The sequence below is a fragment of the Euwallacea fornicatus genome, chromosome 9 (genome assembly GCF_040115645.1).
Source record: "Euwallacea fornicatus isolate EFF26 chromosome 9, ASM4011564v1, whole genome shotgun sequence".
Classification (NCBI taxonomy): Eukaryota; Metazoa; Arthropoda; class Insecta; order Coleoptera; family Curculionidae; genus Euwallacea; species Euwallacea fornicatus.
Window position 1 is genome coordinate 5,238,934 of NC_089549.1, and position 22,192 is coordinate 5,261,125.

At 33.7% G+C, this 22,192-nt stretch overlaps 5 protein-coding genes across 18 annotated transcripts in view; 3 read left to right on the plus strand and 2 right to left on the minus strand.

The window, feature by feature from the left end:
* Positions 1–1,388: 1,388 nt before the first annotated feature.
* On the minus strand, positions 1,389–8,823 carry MED24 (mediator complex subunit 24). Of its 8 annotated transcripts, none has more exons than XM_066285899.1 (12): positions 8,536–8,823; positions 6,951–7,273; positions 6,443–6,667; positions 6,017–6,292; positions 5,668–5,864; positions 5,250–5,504; positions 4,860–5,079; positions 4,395–4,643; positions 3,921–4,182; positions 3,320–3,568; positions 2,962–3,172; positions 1,389–1,912 (listed from the first exon to the last, which is right to left on the minus strand). In XM_066285899.1, exons 2-12 carry the CDS (start codon positions 7,264–7,266, stop codon positions 1,490–1,492), a joined length of 2,883 nt encoding a protein of 960 aa, XP_066141996.1. In that variant the 5' UTR covers positions 7,267–7,273; positions 8,536–8,823; the 3' UTR covers positions 1,389–1,489. The 8 variants fall into 8 exon arrangements, with proteins under 8 accessions (XP_066141996.1, XP_066141993.1, XP_066141992.1 ...); XM_066285896.1 differs by having other exon boundaries at positions 6,951–7,278; XM_066285895.1 differs by having other exon boundaries at positions 6,951–7,278; positions 8,519–8,823.
* Positions 8,824–9,065: 242 nt separating this feature from the next.
* LOC136341201 (WD repeat-containing protein 46) lies at positions 9,066–11,396 on the plus strand. The gene is made up of 9 exons (XM_066285910.1): positions 9,066–9,369; positions 9,425–9,704; positions 9,761–9,996; positions 10,164–10,328; positions 10,380–10,441; positions 10,502–10,674; positions 10,727–10,822; positions 10,874–10,981; positions 11,034–11,396. Exons 1-9 carry the CDS (start codon positions 9,104–9,106, stop codon positions 11,118–11,120), a joined length of 1,473 nt encoding a protein of 490 aa, XP_066142007.1. The 5' UTR covers positions 9,066–9,103; the 3' UTR covers positions 11,121–11,396.
* On the minus strand, positions 11,137–14,552 carry LOC136341210 (multiple coagulation factor deficiency protein 2 homolog). 6 transcript variants are annotated; one of them, XM_066285942.1, is made up of 7 exons: positions 14,321–14,547; positions 13,657–13,785; positions 13,472–13,549; positions 12,958–13,028; positions 12,753–12,901; positions 12,425–12,616; positions 11,137–11,360 (listed from the first exon to the last, which is right to left on the minus strand). In XM_066285942.1, the coding sequence occupies exons 1-6, from the start codon at positions 14,435–14,437 to the stop codon at positions 12,429–12,431; spliced, it is 732 nt and encodes a 243-aa protein (XP_066142039.1). In that variant the 5' UTR covers positions 14,438–14,547; the 3' UTR covers positions 11,137–11,360; positions 12,425–12,428. The 6 variants fall into 6 exon arrangements, with proteins under 6 accessions (XP_066142039.1, XP_066142042.1, XP_066142041.1 ...); XM_066285943.1 differs by lacking the exon at positions 11,137–11,360 and adding an exon at positions 12,076–12,209; XM_066285945.1 differs by lacking the exon at positions 12,425–12,616 and having other exon boundaries at positions 14,321–14,552.
* A 144-nt stretch (positions 14,553–14,696) lies between these two features.
* On the plus strand, positions 14,697–15,976 carry LOC136341211 (esterase AGAP003155). The gene is made up of 4 exons (XM_066285947.1): positions 14,697–15,116; positions 15,310–15,507; positions 15,575–15,718; positions 15,773–15,976. The coding sequence occupies exons 1-4, from the start codon at positions 14,921–14,923 to the stop codon at positions 15,946–15,948; spliced, it is 714 nt and encodes a 237-aa protein (XP_066142044.1). The 5' UTR covers positions 14,697–14,920; the 3' UTR covers positions 15,949–15,976.
* Positions 15,977–16,128: 152 nt separating this feature from the next.
* LOC136341191 (uncharacterized) overlaps positions 16,129–22,192 on the plus strand; it is a 35,322-nt gene continuing 29,258 nt past the window's right edge. The window contains exon 1 of one of the 2 annotated variants that reach the window (XM_066285883.1): positions 16,129–16,372. The gene's annotated coding sequence lies outside the window, so the exon portion shown is untranslated. The remainder of the gene's footprint in view (positions 16,373–22,192) is intronic. The other variant, XM_066285882.1, reaches the window with a different exon arrangement.

Sequence of the window (22,192 nt, forward strand, 5' to 3'; positions counted from 1 at the left end):
AGATATTAAAAATATATGTTTACAAACTTCCAAACGTTTAATCTAGAGATTTTTAGAAAACTGAAAAAAACAATGAATTAAAATTTTAAGTTTAACGCCCTGTATATATCTGAAACTACCAACTTTCAGATAAAGCATAGTTTCTCCAACCGTTACCATTTGCCGTGTAATATCTCCAGCTTTCAGCTGTCCCATTGTTAATGGATCACCCGGTATATACCACGAAAGAAAAATTCTTCGGCGCGGAAAAGGAGATGGTCTTGCTGCAAATGAAGAAATGTCTGCCTACCTGGTTAATGACAATATTGTGAATTTTAATGCTCTGAGAGGTCCCATGCAGAGATGGTCCCCGCATTAAACCTAAAGCGAGTATAAAGCTGTTTTTTAATAAGAGCAATATAGAACCTGAATATTTTTAAATGGCGTAATTACAAGAAATCAGTGAGTCGTAAGCCGTAATAATATCCCCCCAGTCCTATTGCTGCGAAGTTGTTTAGATAATTTCTCACGGAACATTTTTCATTTAGAAAATATTAAGTCATAGTACGAAGGCCCACGGATGAAATAGACCATATTAAACTTTCACCTGAAGTCCTAGGCCTATGAGAAAGAAATATTTGACAAGAATTTGTATATAGCGTGCGGTTATCTTGCTACGGGGGTCCGGGTCGAGCGAAACGAGATCACCAATATGGCACGAGTTATATAAAATAGCATTTCCTAATGAGTTTCAAACATGAGATGTGTGCGATTTGCACCCCCTATCCAAAGTTTTAAGCTTCAAGTAATTTATCATCTTATAATCACTGTAATTAATTTTAATCCGTATCCTTTCAGAAAGCGGTAAGAATTTCCCTAAATGATGCAACATTGCAAAAAACATGATATTTTTAGAGATCTTTTGGAAAGGTACTCGGAGGCCTCGTTTACTGCTTCAAGATTTTTGTTCGGTGTGCCACCAAAATTCACTTACCAATTTTTTTAAATTTTTGTCCTTGAATTTTTCCCTAAAAATATTTTTTTTCCGATACTGCGTAACGATAACGTTTAATGATCATTCACCGAAAAATCAAGATTTCGCATCTACAATTGACTTCACAACTATAATTGTATTAATTAAAGTAACTTTTAGAAATTAATATATTCATTTCAATTTTTCCACAAATTATTCTAAAAAATTAAACTTTTTTTTTTTAATAACTGTCTTACTTTAAGTACCCTTTTTCAACAAGACCTTCAGTGGAACGAATGGTTCAAGCCTCTGGTCCCTCGTTTGTGAAAAAGAGCTTAAGGTCTAATCGCAATATTTGACTTCCTCGTGTTATTACAAACACTATTCGCGGTACTAGGTACTAAGGGTCGAAAAATTATTATTAAAACAACGTTCGTATGTACCTAGATTTTATTATAATAACTTTCAGGAATTTATTAATGGAAAAATTTTAAATGTTACTTTGTCAATAATCAATACATTAAATTCCCCAATGCATTATTCGATTACTTTGGCTTTGGTTCCAGAACCCGCAATACAGGCATTTCTTAAATGGTAATTCCTCAAAATACACAAATCTTTCCCCATATTGGTTCTGCCAGCTGCTATTTGTACGTCATGAAAATGCAACAACATGCGATAACTAAATATTTCTGGTACAGTTTTCAATAAATCCGATATTAATGAGGCAGGAATATGTGACAAGATCCCGTTAGCAGACGGTATTTTAACTTCAACTAACGTTTTAATCAGCTCAAAAATGAAGTGTGTCTGAGGCGTAACACCGCCTTCTTGCATTTTTTCATACATGGCGAGGAGCTGAAGTAAAGAATCTATTAATTTCCTGGATGGCGTTTCAGAATCCTGTGGTTCTGAATTATCAAACCTAGGTCTCTTCATGGGAGGTTCGTCGTCTTTTTCCTGAAAAGGAACTTTTAATTACAAATTGTAACCAACTAAAAGACTGAATGAGTAACTAAATACAGAGTGTCCCTGAAATGATTGTGCAACGCTTCACCAAAAATTCCTGAACCCAAAATAAGGCGTTCTGGGCAAACTTATCTACGTCTAATATTATTTTTGTCGCTATAGGGCGCTAAAGTTCTCAAACCAATATCGTTTTTTCGAAATCATTGCAAAACAGTGTTATCGATGTTTACTAATTTTGGAAATAAATGTTACTACATAAATTGGTGTGTTTTGACGTGAACGGGATCTTTTTTAATGCATCAAAATATTAAAAATGACTCCTGGTCCGTAATTCGGAGTTTACCGTGTTTTTGTTGATTCAAAATGAATTTATGGTAAGTTGAACCTTTTTTGGTCCTTTAGAATAAAACATCGTTCTATCGCTAAAATCGTTGACATGTTTTTAGCATGTAGATTTTATGCGGGAAATATACATATGTGTCAAAGTGTATCTTACTAAATATCCAAATAGCAGAATTCTGAACCATTAAACTTTCGTGTATATTGAAAGGTGACTTAGGGAAACGGGTAGTTTTAATCCAAATAATGTTAAATGAAGACGCCAATTTACAATTAGAACTGTAGAGTTCGAATAGGCAGTTGTAAATAGAACTGAAGATGATCCCGAATCAAGATCCCCAGCTGTAAATACTTGGGGTTTGAATTGGCGGTTTTCGAAAATACCATTAATAATACTTTACTAGAGAAGTTACTCCATGCGTATCATGTAAAACACGTGCAAAATCTTTCTTTATATATTATTCTATATAATTTGAAAATCTTGACACCCTATAGAGGCAAAATGAGGCAATATTAAATATAAGTAAGTTTGCTTAGAACGCCTTATTATTGGTTCCGGAATTTTTACTCAAACGTTGTACAGTCATTTCAGAGATATCCTGCATATCTCCACTATATTGATTTAATCAAATTGGCGCCGATAATATATCAATTTATATAATAACACTAAAAATAACGATCTATAAAAACTAATTGCTTACCTCGGACAACATGTCCCAAGATGTATATAAACAATATGTTGTTAAATAAGCTAACGATGATAACTGTGGCTCCATAAGAGTATACGATTGCACATCTACGTATAACAGCTGCGGCAATATATGGGACAACAATTCGGTCGTGCACGCTACAATGTTCACGTGCAATATAGCTAATGCCAAATCTACACCTCTTTGCAACTGATCTCTGAACCTGTAAAAAATTGTTCTGTCAATGATAAACTAGATTAAAATTAATCTATCGAGTCCATCACGCATCAGTTCGTCACCCGCGATTCATATTTCGGCACCTTACAATAGTTTTTCTTATAAATTTAAAATTGTCTTGAACAGTACTCGCCTCAACTTTAATAGTTCTTGTATAGTTGCGTTCACGAGCCATCTAGGCCCGGCTGTACTTAAAAGGCAGTGCAAAATTTTGGTTGAATTATAGTCCAACCAACCTCTACTAATAGCACGACCCCATGCGTTGTGAAACCACTCTGTTGCTGGAGACCGTGACACGAGATTTTCACAACTTTTCGTACTAGGGGCTTGAATGTCCTTTTGCATCTTCCGTATTATATCACACGTCAGTTGCCAGCGACCTCTATAAATAGATGTAGTCTAAGAGGTAAACAAAGACTATAACGTCGTACATAGCACCTAGTGACAACCTGAATTAATATCTGATGTCTACTAAATATATTATACATTGTCACCTAATTTTCAAGAACTCATCATGTCATCTTTTGCGTTAAAATAGAGACAAGAACATTAGACCATTGTCTAATAATTTTATTATTAATATTATTATAAACATCTAAGAAACGCTACCCATGCTGAAAAACCATCTGCCTAGAAGTAATTCAAAAGCTTAAAATAATAACGGGAAGGAACTCTCATTTTTTTTAATAATCGCCTTTTGCTTGAAGTAAATAATATGGAAAAAAAAGGATCACCTTAAACTTTTCTTTCGCACATTTTTCTGTGCAATTTGTGACTCATCTCCTTCGTCTTCTTCTTGGTCTTCCTCGTTTTCTTCCTCGAGAGCAGCAGGGCATGCTAAAAGCTGTTGAATCATGTTCATTGGTTTGAGAACCGAATCGGGAGAAGCACTTCTCAAATACGAACACAAGTACGTAGCGCCAGCTATGGGCAAACAACAGGTTTTCTCCTTCACTGCGTCCAAAATACGCTTCACATCGGAAGCAATTAAAGCACCTAAAACATTTAACTGTAAATTGTCAGTGTAATACCGAGCTAAAATTAAATTTCTAAATTTCTAGGGAAACTGTCTTGCGTTTAAAGTTAAGAATACGCTAATAATTTGGCCCTTAACTGACCTTTTATCTCTAACGATTCATGAGCTAGCAATGATAAAGTATGGTTGGATCACTTTGTATCACTTTAATTAATCGAATAAGTTCGTTCACCTTGCTCCCAAGCGACCAAGACTTCATGCATTACAGCGGGCATATTAAAAATAATATCCCGCAGTTGCATATTAGGTTTAAAGTCACTGTCGCCAGAATTAAACTGCTGAATTAATGCCTCTACTATAGCCGGGTTGCTCATGGCCAACAGTTGCGTTGGTGACTTTGGGTTGTAGCTGTCAACTAGACACGAACTAATCCACTGCTCAATAAGAGAATCGCCATCGAGCTCTAAAACTGTCGAGGCTCCTAAAAAAATATCGATCATTGTAATTTATTATTAAGATAGAAGAAAATTGCGAAATGCTTTATATACGTCAAGACGGTACGATTCGTCCAACAGTAAAATACTTTTTTTTTAATTTCGCATATGGCCCAGTGCTAGCAAATACATATATGGCATAAAAAATGCAAAAAAGGCGGGCAGACATGCCTGAAAAGTCCAGAAACAGCACCTTAACTTACCGTAATTTTGTACAATCGCAATCAGCATTACGAAAATCAAATCAAAAAGCTGCATTCTGGAGTCATCTTGACCTAGGCTATCTCGATTATTATAGCACTCACTAAATGGAATCAACCGGCTCACGAGGGCTTTTAGTTGACCTGAACTGCACGCCACGGCCAAAATCACCTCAAAACTTATTCCCATGAATACTTTATGTAGCATACCTAAAGTCACATCCTGCAATAAAAATAGGCATTAAATATGAATATAACTAAATAAACAACAAACATAAATTTTCCAACTTATTTTAGTGCAACAGTACTTAATTATTGAAAAATGTCAAGTTAGTAATGGTAAGATTCTAGAACTCTAAAGGGTAGTCCAACTTGATAACCCCTTGTACCTACCAATATTTTATGATAATCTGATGACAAAGTTTTCAGAATTCCAGATAAAGATGATTGAGCGCACCTAATTATACTCTGCATGCTGCTAGGAGGAGGTGGTTTGTCCGATTTAACAGACGGCGGTAAGTTTCTTTTCTCCAAAAAACGTTTGGCTTGTTCTTCATTAATCAATCTTACTTTCGCCAATTCCTCCAATATGTTGGTCAATATAGAACATGATCCGTTTACATCAATAGCGTCTAACAACTGACTGTGCTAAAATTAATATTGACGATAATCCGGAAAAATAATGCATTCGCCCGATGTCAAGAGCAACATACAAGATCAATATTTTCATTGTTTCATATAAACATATGCGATATATCTTTCGTTAAATATTGTAAGTGCAAGAAAAAACAATACTTCTGTTATTTCATACCTGCAATAGCAAGTCGAGGGCTTCAGTTACACTTGACGTGTCGGATTTTTCCGAAAATTCTTGAAATATATGAGGTATATTCATAAATATAAAGGCCCCTATATGACTAGCATGGGGACATCGCGTTTCAGACACATCGAATAACGAAATTAAACTACCTCTTATTAATTCAGCAAATAGTCTGGAATCAGAAAATCCTAAAAATTAAGAAAAAATAATCTGAGGCAGGAAGAAAGTAGATAAAGAATTTGAAAATAAAACAGAGTGTACCAATACTTATGACAATAACTCAAGATTTGTCATTAATGTGGCATAATTAATAATTGACACAAAATAAAAAAATATCTACCTTTTAGTCTCTGAAGGATATGCAGCTTATAGATTATAGCAGAAGTGTCAGCACCTGGGTGACCAACAAGTTGAACCTGAAGCCAACTTTGTATTAGAAACCCAGGCAACCTTTCGCTATGTACGGAAAGAGACAACATATGCATGTCGATATTTTCCAACTTGACAATATGGTGAATGCTAGTGTCATTTTCAGACAGAACCGAAATTACTTCTGTGCATATTCGTTGCATTTTTTGAAATTCTGACAGCTGGGAAGCATCAGACTTATCGATCTCTATAATAAAGTGATAATTATTTAAAGCATTTCTTAACTCAAAACACTCAATGCAAATATTAGTTTGAGATAAAGAGGTTATTATCCTGTACTTATTTCTGGGGGACAAGGCATCAATTATTCATTCATTCCTTCATTTAAATGCTTCACCTGATTTTCTAATTGAATCTTCACTATGTTTGGCTAAGCACATCATTGATACATAGAAGTCATCTGACAATATTCTTTTTAGGAGTTGATTTATCTTCTGGGTTAATGTCTTAACATCTCTACAGTGATACAGGATATTTAGTAACCATGTAGTTATCACGACAATGCTTCTTGCTAGTTCTATTTCTTCTGATTTTCCAAAGCATGTCACTCCTGGTAGCATATCTAAAAATAAAATGATTTCCTTTAAAAGGTACTTATTACCATTTAGAAGGACATAAATCTTAAAATCTAATAACAATTGCACAAATTAAATGAGGCCTTCCAGGACCATTGATGAACTCTTAAAATCCCTGTAAGGCTACAAACCAACTTACATGGCTTAAATTGAGCTTTGCTTGTTTAAGATAGAATTATTAAATAATGCTTTATATGTGAATCTATAAAGAATATAGAGGTTATCTATTTAACTAATAGTAACAGAGTAATATCTATAGCTTTGTCTTACCTTCTAAAAATTCCAGTAGAGAGGCAAAGCAATGTGTATTATTGTACTGTTCATATTTGCTCAGCCTTCGGAGTACAGCTGCATGAGATATTAGCTGGGCACTAAGGGAGTGCCTCAAATAACTTAAGGCTAATTGATTTGCACCCGCACCAACAACAACCTGATCAATAATACAATCTGCTAAATTATAAACATCTCCACTAACTCCTCGGGGCAAAACTGTCTTGACATTAATACCCCACTGCAAGTCTGTCCAACGTTCTCTCCAAGCTCTTAATAAAAGCGCTGTTAAGGAACTAGTGGTTTTTGATGCCATATTTCAACTGTGCTGAAAATTGAGGTCTAGATTATATTCTTAAGCAAATTCATTTCTAACCAAAATTGTTGGTGGTGAATTACTTTTAACAGACAATCAACACATTAATTTGCACACAAATATCACATCTCAAACATGATTTTTAAAGTTTAATACAATGTAAATAATAACAAATAAAAATAATATACACAGTTTAATTACATCGAAATGAGGTTTATCACGTATTGGTGGTTTGTTCGTAAACAATTTGCGGTCAGTTCTTGAAAATTCGTGAAAATTTTAATGCGCATGCGTAAACCATGCCGTTTCAAAGGATTGTAATCTTTGTGAAGCCGTCTGCATAACAATTCCTAATAGTTACAATACGCATGCGTAAGCAATGTCTATTTTCAAGCCATTCAAATTTTTATAATAACGTTTGTGATAATAAACTGTAAATCTCTAAAAAATAAAGTAGTGTTACAGAAAACTGAACACGAATCCAATTATAGCAGTTGGAGACATCAGCCTTGAAAATAATTGAGTTCGCTATATATGTACAAATTTATACTTCACAAATTACCCAGCAAGAAATGTACAACACTGCAAACATGACAGAATAAAATTTAGGCTAAAATATTAAAGTTTGATGCGCTAATAAAAAGCTATGAAATTTTTCATCTTAGTTTATCATTAGCGTACACATAGCAAATAATTATTGAATTAAACTTGAAAATATTGGTTAAATTGGAATTTTATTCTCGTCAGGTTAATAGTTTACGGTTTATTGTCTCGTTATTGAATATTTATATTTTTTTGGTAATTTTGACTTACAACTCCAGATGCTTTTCTTAGTATTATAATAAAAACTGTTCATTTAAAAATAAAAAGAGTCATAAGTATATAATTTCCGTGCTTATTACCGCTATTTTCACAAAATGGCAACACTGGCGACATTGAAGGCTACAAGATGCATTGAGAATTTCATCGCGAATAGTACGAGTTTGATCGGTTGTTAGTGTTGACTGTTGCGGAAATATAAATTTATATTTATATCCATGCTGTTATAATCTCAAATGGTCGGTTTATACACGAGACTAAGGATAAAGACTTATAAAGTGAATCATGTTTAATCCTTAAGAAATGAGAGTTAAGAGACTCGTCAACTTTCGGACTTAAGTAAAATGCTTACGGATTATTCGTTTTAAACCATACGTAATTTGTACAGCTAGTAAAACTTTATTTCACTTTCCACCGCGTATTGTACTCTCACCTCAATCATTCGCATACCTCAGTACATATCGGTGGCAGTTACTGGATCGAAGTGACCCGCTCACAAGAAGTTTTCTCAGTGTTATTCTATTTTCCTCGATACTTTTTTATTTCCCAGCTGTCTCCCTTGTCGGAGGTTTGCTAGTTAGGCACTTTCACTACCCGACTTGCGTTTACGGAGGTTGTAGGAATAGACTAAGCACTTGTGTAAATATGTAAATATTGTTCAAATTAGCTCGCAAATATGATTGTAAAGAAAGAAGACAATAAATCTCGCACGATACTTAAAACCTATCTCGCCGTGTTTGTCCTTGAGAATTACAACGTTGCCTTTTTATAGTCTTCCCAGATCCCCTGCTATAAAAACCCAGAAAAAAAGGGGGCCGCGCAGGTGCAAGTTAACCCAGGCCCTTTTTTTTTCTTCCGGCAGTTGTTCTAGAATGACCTACCGGAAGTGCTAGGGGAAGATTTTTTCACCAGGTTCTGGAGTACTTAGGGAACCGAAGGATCACCTTCACTCACGGTACGTCACATTGTCAAGCCTGACAGGTGACAGTTGCTCCGCTACCAGCTCCGCCGTACCCTCATGGGTTATCAATTAGAAAAAATGAAGCTGGCTTTCTCTTCACGAAAGAGTCTTTTGAAAAAAATTGAAGAGAAAAAGAAGGATATTCAATTTGCTACAGAATCTGCAGCAGCAACTGAAGTACTATTGATTGAAGATGCTGGCTTTTTGGAGGCAGATCGTGGAGAAACCACAACCCAATTTACACAAAAACACATTGCTGACAATGTAGATATAACAGCAGCAGCAAAATCCTTTGAATTGAATCTAGAATTTGGCCCCTACAGGTATAATCTCATTCTTCAATTTGCCATTTTCATTTCCTCATAATTTTACATTTAGAGCAAGGTATACGAAAAATGGCCGTCATCTAGTTATAGGAGGAAGAAAAGGCCATGTAGCTGCATTTGACTGGCTCACAAAGAAGTTGCACTGTGAAATTAATGTGATGGAAAGTGTTCATGATGTAAGCTTTTTGCATCTTGAAACAATGTTTGCTGTTGCCCAAAAGAACTGGGTTTACATTTATGACAATCAAGGGATTGAGATTCATTGTGTGAAGAGACTGAATAAAGTCACTCGACTTGAATTTCTACCGTATCATTTCTTGCTGGCAAGTTGTGTATGTTAACAAAATTGTTTTTGTGGAATATTTGATTAGATCTATAATGATTTCAGAGTGATGAGGGCTACTTAAGTTGGCTAGATGTTTCAATAGGCCAATTGGTGTCCCAATTTAATACAAATTTAGGCAGATTGACCATGTTGACACAAAACCCATGGAATGCATGTTTGTGTTTGGGCCATGCCAAAGGAGTTGTATCTATGTGGAGTCCTAATCATAGGGAGCCATTGGCTAAAATGCTTTGTCATAAAGCCCCAATTTCATCTGTTCATGTAGATCCCAGTGGCATGTAAGTTTTAAATTAATGTTGCAATACATCAAGGTGCAATGATGTGGAATCAGTTAGGTGAATTGCAACAAATATTGAAACTCGATGGATCTTGTAAATCCTGCATATATTTTTTTTAATTAGATAAGTAATTATAATTTTAATGGAGGTGACTAATTTCCCTATAGGTATATGGCAACAGCAGCCACAAATAGAGAATTAAAAATATGGGATATTAGGAAATTGGAGGGGCCTTTGCAGGAGTATAAATTGATTAATGCTGCTACGAATTTAGCGTTTTCGCAGAAGAAAATGCTTGCTGTAGGGTCTGGCAATATAGTGGAAGTTTATAAGTAAGGAAGTTGTAATAATTAAAATCATGTATTTAAATTGTTGATTTCCAGGGATTGTTGTACTCAGTGCATAAAAAGGCCTTATTTGAGGCACAGATTTAATAATTCAATAGGTAAAACCTTCTTACAATATTAATATTTCTTGTAATTTTTCGCCTTTTTATCACTTCAAGGGAATTTTAACTTTTGCCCATATGAAGATGTACTGGGAGTCTCTACAGCTCGAGGTTTCACTAGTATCTTAGTGCCAGGATCAGGGGAACCCCACTTCGACACATATGAAGCTAATCCATTCCAGTCAAAGAAGCAGAGACAAGAATCCGAAGTTAAGGCTCTTTTAGAAAAGGTTAATACAATGCTTCTAACCTACAGTTATCCATAAATAAATTTCTCTTTAGATTCAACCAGATCTCATTTCGTTGGATCCCACTGTGATATCTAAGGTGGATGTGCCGACGCTAAGGGATAAAGTAGAAGCCAAAAAGAAGCTGCTGGTAAGAGTATTACACAAGTTATCATTTTTTGCAAATTAAAAATTTGTTAAGCATTTGAAACCGCCAAAAATTAAATATGAACCAAGAAACAAGGCAAAAGGGAGAGGAGGTAAGGCTGCTATAATTACCAAGAAGGTTCTGCAGGAAGAAGCTAAAAAGGTACTTATTACTTTTATGTTAATATGTAATTATTATTTATATAAAATTGCAGAAATTCATTAAATCCAAAAGAATGAGTGAAGTGAAAGTTAAACAAAAAAAGAAGAGTGCTTATAATGTATTAGATAGGTTTAAGTAAAAAAGAATTGTTAAACTTATTATATAAAAGTTTGTATATTTTTAAGAAATTAAATGTTTCATTTGACTATAAAAAAAGGATCAACATTACCTTAGATTGTAGAAGAGTATTCAAACCACTCAACTAATCCATCATTGTTAGCATCTGTAGTTTTGAGAAACTCGTCCACTAGATCTGCAAGGCCTTGGTCTTCATATATTGTGCCCACTACCTTTTCCCTATCAGTTTTGGGATCTTCCACTAAAACGGAATTAAAATAAACATATTTTTAGTTTACATATCCGTTTATTTGCCTAAAAAACGGGAGCCTCACGACTGATTAGAAAAACTATTGCTTTAGTGTTCTGTATTCGATATATCCTTTATTAAATTATTCAAATCTGATGGTCCTAGGGAACGATTCTTCACGTTCTTTAAAGTCCAAATTTCTTATAAATTTTCCATTTAAATCTTACACAAAACTCGGATATTCAAAAATTATTTTTAACAAGAGTCAATGAATATTTCGTACAATCAAAAAATGATAAACATGAATGACTATTAGAAAGCAAAATTTGAAAGCACGTGTGCAAACATTACCAAAAAATTACATAATTAAGCAGGGTAATATGCAATAAAACAAACTTGCAGTAAACAAACTAAAAATTGTTTATTTACAAAGCCAATATCTGCTTAGACGGTAGTTCACAACCCTTCATACATACATAACTTAACTGTAATTAATACGACTATAAATGAGTTTGCTTTCTAACCAGTTTTCTTGAAATTGTCCCAGCCATAAATCATGGAATGTTTAATGACAGGAAAACGTACTATAAGAATTAAGAATTAATAACCATAAAACGTCCAAAACCGGTTCAAACTGTGAGCTAAATCGCTTAAAAACTATTTTTTCGAGGGTAATGATTAACATAATTCCCCAAGATTTGCGGATTCATTACTCTCTCTGAACTTTGTTCTGCCTGGCATATTCCACCCATGTAATTTGACCGTCAGTATTTTTATCATAGAAAAGTAAAAGACTATCAATAGTGGCCAGAAGATCTTCGTCTAACCATATTTTTACAACATCTTTTTTTTCTTGCTCAGCTAAAATAGGTTAAAATATCCCACTTTTATGAGTTCTAAAAGGTATTTCCTTGTGTAATTTTCAATGTAGCGTTTAGCCCAAAAAAATGTCTCCACAAAAACACACATAATAGATATTAATAATCGATGAAAAATTTCAGTGAAATTAGCCCAAAATAACCCAGAAGCCTCCTACAAAATTACTTGTCAAAACCCCCCCCTAATCACAATATTACCTAATTAAGGTTGAGATTGCTTTTGCCCTGCAGCCGCCGCTTTCTGCTGCGCTCTTATAAATTCAGGATAATCAATATATCCATCTTTGTTTCCATCATCCACATTCAAAATCGGGTCAATCAGGTTGATCAATTCTTCATCCTTGAAGATTTTCTCCTCGATTTGTCCCTGCTTCTCTTTGCTGCCCTGCTCTATTTGGAAAAACACCACAAACACACAAAGCGAAAGACAATACATAATTAAAGCGCATGGCTGCAAGTGTAAGAAAATATGTATGTGAGGTGTAAGTGATGTTTGTTTAGAGAGTTGAGGTGTATATTAACTTACCATGCCAATGAATCAAAGACTTGATTAACTCACATCCATCCAGTTTGTTGTTATTATCTGCATCATGCATTTTAAAGTAGTGGAATTGTAGCTCTTGCTCAGTCATTTTGCTGGTATCTATTGGTACTTCCATGTGCTCTTGAATGTGTCTTTAAAGTAGGATATTGTTTATAATAACTGAAAAGACCACGAATTTACTACTTACTCTTTTTCATGTGCAATATTTCCTGAGTTAAAAATCTGACGCTGACCATGCCCATGGTCATGTCCTGATGGCTACAACAAACATTGAGTATGATACGAGTGAACATTAAAAAAATATTTTACAGAAGGCAGTAAATTAAAATTTGGCAATAGGTGGTAAACATTAAAAATTGATTAAGTAATTTGTTATTTGCCATTAAACACTGACTGATAACAAGTTAACAGATAAATTTATCAAATATATACATCTCATACTTCAATGCTTACTGGTTTTTTTTTTAATGATTATGCTATATTTTTACCTAAATTATAATTATATTTGGCAGCCATGAATCTTTGAAGACTATATGCTTTTAATAATAATCAAGAGCATATAGTCCTTAAGTTTCCCCTCCCAACATTATGCAAAAATTGATTTTTCTGCAGAGTGAAGTGAAGAAATTTATAAATACACAACTAAACTCAAAATATAAACATGCAACATGATGCATTTGAAATTAAGAAAATTGATTTACTTGGTGATGGGCTTGTTGTGCAGCTACAGGAACTTGCTGTTGTGGAGCATTTACATGTTGGTACTGTTGTGCTAGAACCTAACATGAAACCAAAAGGAGGTTTCCAGTAATAGCAAATATTTTCCATTTTTAAACATAAAAATGGCCAGAAATAGATTTAACAGTACAAAATATATTTTCCTAACCTGTTGCTGTTGATACTGAGGTTGAGCTGGAGCTTGTCTTTGAACAGGAGCCTGTTGTGGAGGTACATTTTGTTGTTGGTACTGTTGCTGCTGGGGCAATTGCTGTTGATATTGGGGCTGTTGCGCATACTAAACAAGAGCTTAATTTATATTGTAACAGGAAATGAGAGTTAAAAGCAGTTGCTCAAGGCAACAATAAAATGTTCATACAATTTTATTCATAAATAAAAATATAATAATAAGACTCTCTGATAATTTCTGGCTTCTTATATTGTAACCATTTTATTTATTATTTAAGGAATTTTTCTGCCATTTCATTTACTTTTAAATATCAAATGTACACTTTTATCTTAATTGATTTTATACATCAATATAACACTCTTAAGCCTGAAATATCATGTTTTGTAATTGTTCGAAAATCGTCCAAATATTTTGGCCCTTACTATGGGTACTGTAGGTAAGTTTTCTTAGAACGCCATATTTTTGGTTAAGAAATTTTAAATCAAGTGTTGAACAGTAATTTCAGAGATATCCTATATATTGAGGAGATATGTTTTAAGGCACATCTGATATTAAATCGAAAATATATTTAAAATGGAGTTTCATTCATAATAAAATGAATATGCAAGAATAGGCCTTAACATATGCTAGAATTAGTTGTTACCTGTGGCTGTGCCTGTGGTTGATAATGTTGAGGATTAACCCCTGGAGGAGCTCCTCTCTGTGAATTGACACTAACGAAGAGACAGAGAAGGCCGAATTTTAATAACAATTTAACCATTTTCAGTAAGAAATAGGAAGTTAAAAAGCGTATTTTGGACGAAAAGTTTTCAGACTTGAGACATTTTCCTTTTCTTCGCAAGAAAAGTATGGTTAGGGCAAAGGACACATCATCATTACATTGACAGAGATTGACATAAACAAATTTCGTTGCGTGATAAAATTATTTTTCAACCAATCAAAGGGGATGACGTACTTCTGCGGCGGAACAATAAATATTAGAATTGCCAAAATCGTAAAATTTAGCCTCCCGCCGTACGGAATCAATTCCCATATAACCAAATATTCCCAAAAGTCAAAGTTTTTTTATTATTATTTTTTTAATTACCTACTATTTCCCTTTTTAAAACTGTTTTACCTTACTGCCCCCACATCCCCAATAAACACTTCCCCTTAGCGACAACTCTCACATAATATGAATCAAGAAAAGTCCTAAAAATCTAAAAAAGTTTGTTGCACTTTCACGAATTTTTGAGTTTTTTGAATGGAAAAATTGAATATTTTGTGTTTGCACGGGTACAGGCAAAATGCCGAAGTGTTCAAGGAAAAAACTGGTTCGTTTCGCAAAATTGTACACAAATGGGCGAAATTTAACTATGTGACAGCCCCTCACAAGGTAGTTCTAGTAGATGACATCCATGCACTTGAAGACCCTAATATTGGACAATCCAAAGATGAGGGTATACATTAAGTTTTGAATTTTAATTACTGTTAATACTCTCCTCCTTCTGGTTTACTGTCTGGTCTCAATCTATTACTACTTTTTTTTACTAAAAGCAACTTCTCAGCTACATCTTGATAGATAATAGTTAAGCATTTATGCACTGAAATTGAAAAATTTCAGTTTTCTCACTCTTTGGATTTTCTTTATAGAACAATATGGATGGTTTTTTAATCGAGATGATAGAACATATAGAGGTATCAGGCAGGGAGGCCCTGCAATTGGATTTGAAGAATCTGTGCAGTTTATAGAACAAATTTTTGAAAAAGAAGGTCCTTTTGATGGTGTTTTGGCATTTTCTCAGGGTGCGTGCTTCCTAGGGCTTTTGTGTGATTTGCAGCAAAGAGGATGTATGCAAACTTTACAGTGAAAATGATGTAATTTACTAATTTGAACTAATTTTGTCAATTTCTCTAGTAACTCAACATATAAACTTCAATTTTGCAATAATGGCTGGAGGTTTTAAATCCCAAAGTTTCCCCCATTTGAAGTATTACATGGATGAGATTGATTTGCCAAGTTTGCACATATTTGGGGAAACTGATAAAGTCATTCCTACAGGTGATTTTGAGCAATATTTACATCACTTTAAATTATTTTTTTATTTTTGTTCAGAAATGAGTGAGGCCTTGTCTCAATGTTTTGAAAATCCAAAGGTAGTGAGACATCCAGGGGGACATTATTTAGCTGCTTCAGCCCTTCAAAAGCATGATTATCAGAGTTTTTTTAAGCTCCAACTATTGCGGAAACAGCATAGAGAGGCAGGCACGAAAGAAGAAACTAATTATTAATATTAATATAGTCATTGTTTATGATAAATGAGTTTTGGTATTTGTCTTTGTCACACCTCAACGGTTCTCATAAGTATCTTTATTCCTTCGCCCTTTGTCCTCGGTTTTCCGCTCAATCGATGGCCATACGGCGTGGTACCGCTCACCCAACAAAGGGGTACGGTACCGCCAACGAGAGAAAAAAAGACTGTGACATGTAGCTTTCGAGTGGAAGGAGGAGGGCCGATTTAGGTAGGAAAAGGCCGCAGGCATTTTCGACGGTCATATTCGTGCAGACGAAATAAACTTCGCTCGGTATACGGTTGCAGAGATACAGATTGTGTCGTTTTCTCGTGGTCGAGTTGCATTAAATCGGAAGCAAGAAAGTGGTTTTGGGATTAATTTGAAGTTAATAGTACATCAAATAAATCAGAAGAAACAAGAGGTAAGTGCTATTCAATCAAGTAAAAAGGTTTTAAATTTTTCCGCTCTATGAGATAGGGCATAGACGAGAGTTCTATGAAGTTGTGTGTAAATTGGAAAGTTAAGTCGAAGTTTAATTCGTGATACATGGTAGTGAATTTGGGATGCCAATCTTCTTAAAGTGTTTACCTATAATATATTTTCTGTAGGTAGTACTTTTAATTAAAAGTCAGATACTCTTCAGAAACTTAAAAAAAAATTGTAAATTTTTTTCGGAACTCCCATAACCGAGTTAAACTAGAATACGACCTTTTTTGAATCTTTCTGGCACCTACATATATTTCTTATAATTCATAAATATTCCTGATTTATAGTTCGGAATTACGCTTATAAAAACAACAATAAAATAATTGATTTATAAGGGAATAGATTAAACTGAAACGCGAATACCTTTATTAACAACAAAACGAGAAAGCAAGGCCACCATGGTACCACATTTAGCAGCACAAATATGCTGCGCTGCAAAACCACATACCGTTTCCATTTAAGCTCAATATTATGTATACTATAACACTTTATTTATTGCAAACTATAACTTTTACTTACTTGCTCTCTAGAGCACCACTTTAACCAATTTAAATGAAGACCTCGGGCATTATACTATTAATTTCTTTACTACTTTTTCAAAAATCACCCTGTATATCACCGCGCTAAAGACATTCTTATCGGAAATTTATAGTCATTTAAATAATGACACAAATAGCGTATTTGTAGGTCGTTATGTAAGCGTTGCTAGGTTTTTCTTTCAATAATAAATAAGTCAGTTATTGGTAACAATAAAATTATTTGCGACAAAGGAAACTTTTAAAGGGGTTGCGTAAGAGATATATATATACACTGTTTTATAGAAACAACACCCCTCTAGTAATTCTACATTATTTCGCACTATAGAAATCTCTCGGATGTAAGGAAATATGGTGCTTCCTTTGCATGCAACCTCCGTTTTGTAATCAAAATTATGCCGGTGCTATAACTGATGGTTATTAACAAATATGATAACTAGTTAAATGTAATCAGTATTGTGGTAACAAGGTGTTGGTAATATCTACAAGATGATTGTTAATGCAATTCATCTGAGTGAGAAAATCCTGCTTTCTTGCATACTGATAGTTTTTGATCAAATCTGATCATAATGAAAGGAGGATAGCTCATGAATAATAATGATAAAGCTACTGACGTTGTTAATTAGAAATGTTCAGGTGTAAAGGTTAATTAACATAAACAAGGCGTGGTTGACCAAAATATTTTTCTTAAGTTACAGCAATAAAAATCACTATTAGGAAGTGATTAATTTCATGCTTTCCTCTTTTGCGTCTATATGAAATATTTCATTAATTTAAAGGAACTATCGATAGTTTTTGTGACCCTTTTTCACTTAATGGTGCTCCCATGACACGTCAAGAGTTACCCGTATGGAGCAACATATAAGAATTTTATTGGATGCCTAATTTTTATAGCCTTTTTTACTGCTTTTGCCAGAGATAAAATTTCGTGTATATGCCATAATTATCCCTATAGAAGCTCACAAAAGTAGAGATAGCTTCTTGATAGCTTAATTATTATGGGAAATGAATAAACAAAAGGGACATATCTTTTGCCCACACCTTACTCACCGATTTACCCATCAGGTTCTTAAAGCCTTGATGCAATAAAAGATCCCATACCAGAGATAATTTCAACCCACCTCAATCGTTCTTCTAAGGCCGATAACGACTATATATTGACAAAGACGATTTAAAACTTCCGTTTACATACAGAAATTACCCAATTAATTACATGGGCTGGGCAATGTAAGTGAACCCGAAATCAGTACAGAGATCGTTTATAAGAAAGTTGTTGCATAATGAAAGCCTTTTAGGGAAGATAAAGCAGCTAAAGTGCCTTTGATTGTTCTTTTATTCATAATAGCAATAGCAAGAACTATTATTTTGAATAAATAATGTTTTCTTCAAAATCTAAAACAGCAAATTGTTCTCGAAATATTTGAAGTTATTTCCCTTAATATAAGCGTGAGAATGTAATGTTTATTCTATGGAAGCACGTATAATATCCGTGAAATGTTACACCTTGTTTGTGTATGTTGTTTCAAGTGCGACGATAGACAAGCAATAAAAAGTATTAGAACAACTTGCTTTAAAGCTACCAGTGAAGATTAAATGTGTTCTGTACGTCTGAGACTGATTGCCAAGTCCTTTTTTTTGGGAATAGCCCTCTAACACTATACAAGGTGTTTCGATTTTAGCCCAGATAACTTTAACAACGTATTGAACATCCAAAAATAATGTCAGTTTACTATATAAACCAATGTCCAATGTGGTTTCCTTTAATAGATATAGGGAGTTCAAATTTAATTTAAAAAATGGAAAATATTAAATTTATTCAAAGAGGGCTAGAGATTGTTTAACAATTTGGAGCTCTTAACGATTATAAATGACGATGTTTTACTGGGAAGTTTTCTTTTAGTTTTTCCAGTGACATATCTACCTCCACGTTAGGGCATATTTTTTCAGAACAAAACTGTGAAAAAAAAATTTGTGAAAATAAAAATTATTCTTCAAATCCAAGTTCAATAATAGAGAAATAGTCTCTCTTAAAATTTTTTCTTTCGGCAAACCATTTTCAAGTAAAAGAAATGATATAAATTTAATACATGCTCAGTTTGCTTACATGTTATATATTAATATTAATTTGTCACCTACGTAAATTGATACATACTTATATAATAATTTTTGACGTAAAAATATTCAAAATTTATCTTTACCATAAAAAAATGTTTTAATTCGTTTACCTTTTCTTTAAAAATTTCCATTAGTGTTTGGATCATTACGTGCTAATTCTTAAGTTAGGCATTAAAATTATTTTAAATTTTTAACTTCGAAATGATAAGTCGGACGAAAAAATCTGAAGAGAAATGATTTCTCAAGAAGTGAGAGGGAATCAAGAATATTTTTTATTTTCAGAAAAGCCAGTAGCGTACCACTTTCTGAAAAAAATATCCCCTAACTTGGAGGTAGGCATGCTACTGGAGAGGCTAAACAAAAATTTTCCAATAAAACGTATGCGTCGTTCATAATTGTCAAAACCTCCAAAGTTTTGTTAACGAATCCCTATCCCTTTTCGAAAAAGTTTAATATTTTCCACTCTTTAAATTAATTTTGAACTCCCCGTATCTGCTAAAGGAAAACTAATTGAACGTTGATTTATAAAGCAAACTGACATTATTTCTTAATTTTTGATATGCTATTAAAGTTATACGGGTTAAAACTGAAACACCCTATACGTTAACACTATTATAATACCGGGTTGTTGTGATAGCGATGAAATTTCACAGCATTTTCTTAAAAGATGAATCGTGTTGTTCGTGTTAATTTTACGCATTAAAGATATCGATAGTAAATTAGCTGACAATTGTCCCTTAGCCGTAGTGCGCCTATGTGTTAGCCCTTGATTTTAGTAGTACTTAAGAACTTAGCGAAACTTGTAAGCTCCCTTTTGCCCAAATTGTCACGTTAACGTGTATTTTATCAACTTAGTAATGCTCTATAATCCAAACAAACCTGTTGATTAATGTTTCGGTATTTTCGTTAGTAGCAAATATCTGAGTTTTACCAATTTGCCTAGAAATTTAATAACCCTTTAGCCATAAATCTGGATCCTTAGTCATTATACGAATTTGGATTAATCTAAATCAATCTGAATGAAAAATGAAAAACCTGAACTAACCTGAATCAACCGACATTAACATTGACACCCCTTAGTATCTTCTGCGGCATTATAACAGAATGTTTAACTTAAATTCGCTTTGAGCTCCATTTAGGTTTGCTGCTCGGTCATCGAACGACTTCGGAGATCCGAAAGAAAACGATGCGATATTCCCTCCGATATTATCAAACCAAATCGAATTTTAAAAGAATGATTTTTACCTGTTTTCAGCTGGGCCCAATCTCCTACGAACACTCATTGGATTTCTATGAAATTAACCCTCAACTCTGCACAAATTTTTTCAAATTTTCACATTAAATTTGATATTTTTCGCGAGCGAAACGAGCGGAAACTCGGAGACGTCATTTATACTGACAACCGAATCGTTATTGTTTTGTTTCTAAAGTCTTCTTGACAAGCAGTAACAACAAAATCTCCCACCGATGTGTGCGGTAAAAAGAGCTTCAGCAATGAACTGGAGATTAAGAAATCAATAGAAATTTCTTGATTAATTTAAAACGAAATTCAATTTGTTTTGGTATGAGTCTGGGGTAAGTAGTAATTTGTTGATATACAAGGTGTCCGGCAAGTCGATACAATAATTTTAGGGGGTGATAGATTACGTGATTCTGAATCGATTTAACCAAACATACCTATATACCGAGTGTTACAGATTTCCTGATAATTCAGTTTTTAATATTTTTTAATTTAACCGTGCTCTTTCATAATTGTTGGAGGGTAGAAGAACACCAAGCCTTTTGATCATAAAAATGTACTAATCTTTTTTATTGCCTATAGATAATTGTTTAAATTATTTAAAGGGTAAAATCTAAAATGGCTTCGTTACCTACTTAGAACTACATAAACATGATCTTCCGAGCTTGTAATAAGGCGAAGAGTCAAATTCAAACATGGATTTAATTTAAACGTTTAGGTGTAGGTTTATTCGAATTTCTTAAAAACTCCCTTAGGCAATAGTCTTTCAGTCATGCTGAAAAGATTCTTAAGAAACATTTTAAAATTGAGAGAAATTAACTTTTTATGTACCCCAGCAGCGCATTCACCAAAACGTTATCTACTAAAAATGATATTAAAAATGAAGATATTTGTCAAAAACGCAAATGTGCTGGATAGCCATCATTTTGGAAGAATTTGTATTTGATGACATCATCAAGTATTCGGGTAAAACAATTGTTTTTATCATCCCCCAAAATTATTGTATCGACTTGCCGGACACCCTGTATATTATTGTGGTCGATCAGATTTTCATCCTTCCCCACCCTTCAGTTTTTCACTTTACATTTTCCACTATTTGGTTGCATAGTTATATTTATTATTGATCTTGCTCTAGCTGTTTCAAATGTCGGTTTGTTTCCTTAGTTGCATACTACCATATCCGTCTCCTCCATAAATTCTTCCATCATTCTCCCTCTTTCCCCTGTTTTAACTGAGTTCCACATTAAATTTTTAGCATTGAAGTCTCCCGCAACTACCACTTTCTTTTTGTTTTCGTTCACCTTGCTCTTGAGTTTTTCTAGATATATTTCGAATTCTGATGTTCTTTTACTCGGTGTGAATTGTTTTACCTGAATACTTGATGATGTCATCAAATACAAATTCTTCCAAAATGATGGCTATCCAGCACATTTGCGTTTTTGACAAATATCTTCATTTTTAATATCATTTTTAGTAGATAACGTTTTGGTGAATGCGCTGCTCGGGTACATAAAAAGTTAATTTCTCTCAATTTTAAAATGTTTCTTAAGAATCTTTTCAGCATGACTGAAAGACTATTGCCTAAGGGAGTTTTTAAGAAATTCGAATAAACCTACACCTAAACGTTTAAATTAAATCCATGTTTGAATTTGACTCTTCGCTTTATTACAAGCTCGGAAGATCATGTTTATGTAGTTCTAAGTAGGTAACGAAGCCATTTTAGATTTTACCCTTTAAATAATTTAAACAATTATCTATAGACAATAAAAAAGTTTAGTACATTTTTGTGATTAAAAGGCTTGGTGTTCTTCTACCCTCCAACAATTATGAAAGAGCACGGTTAAATTAAAAAATATTAAAAACT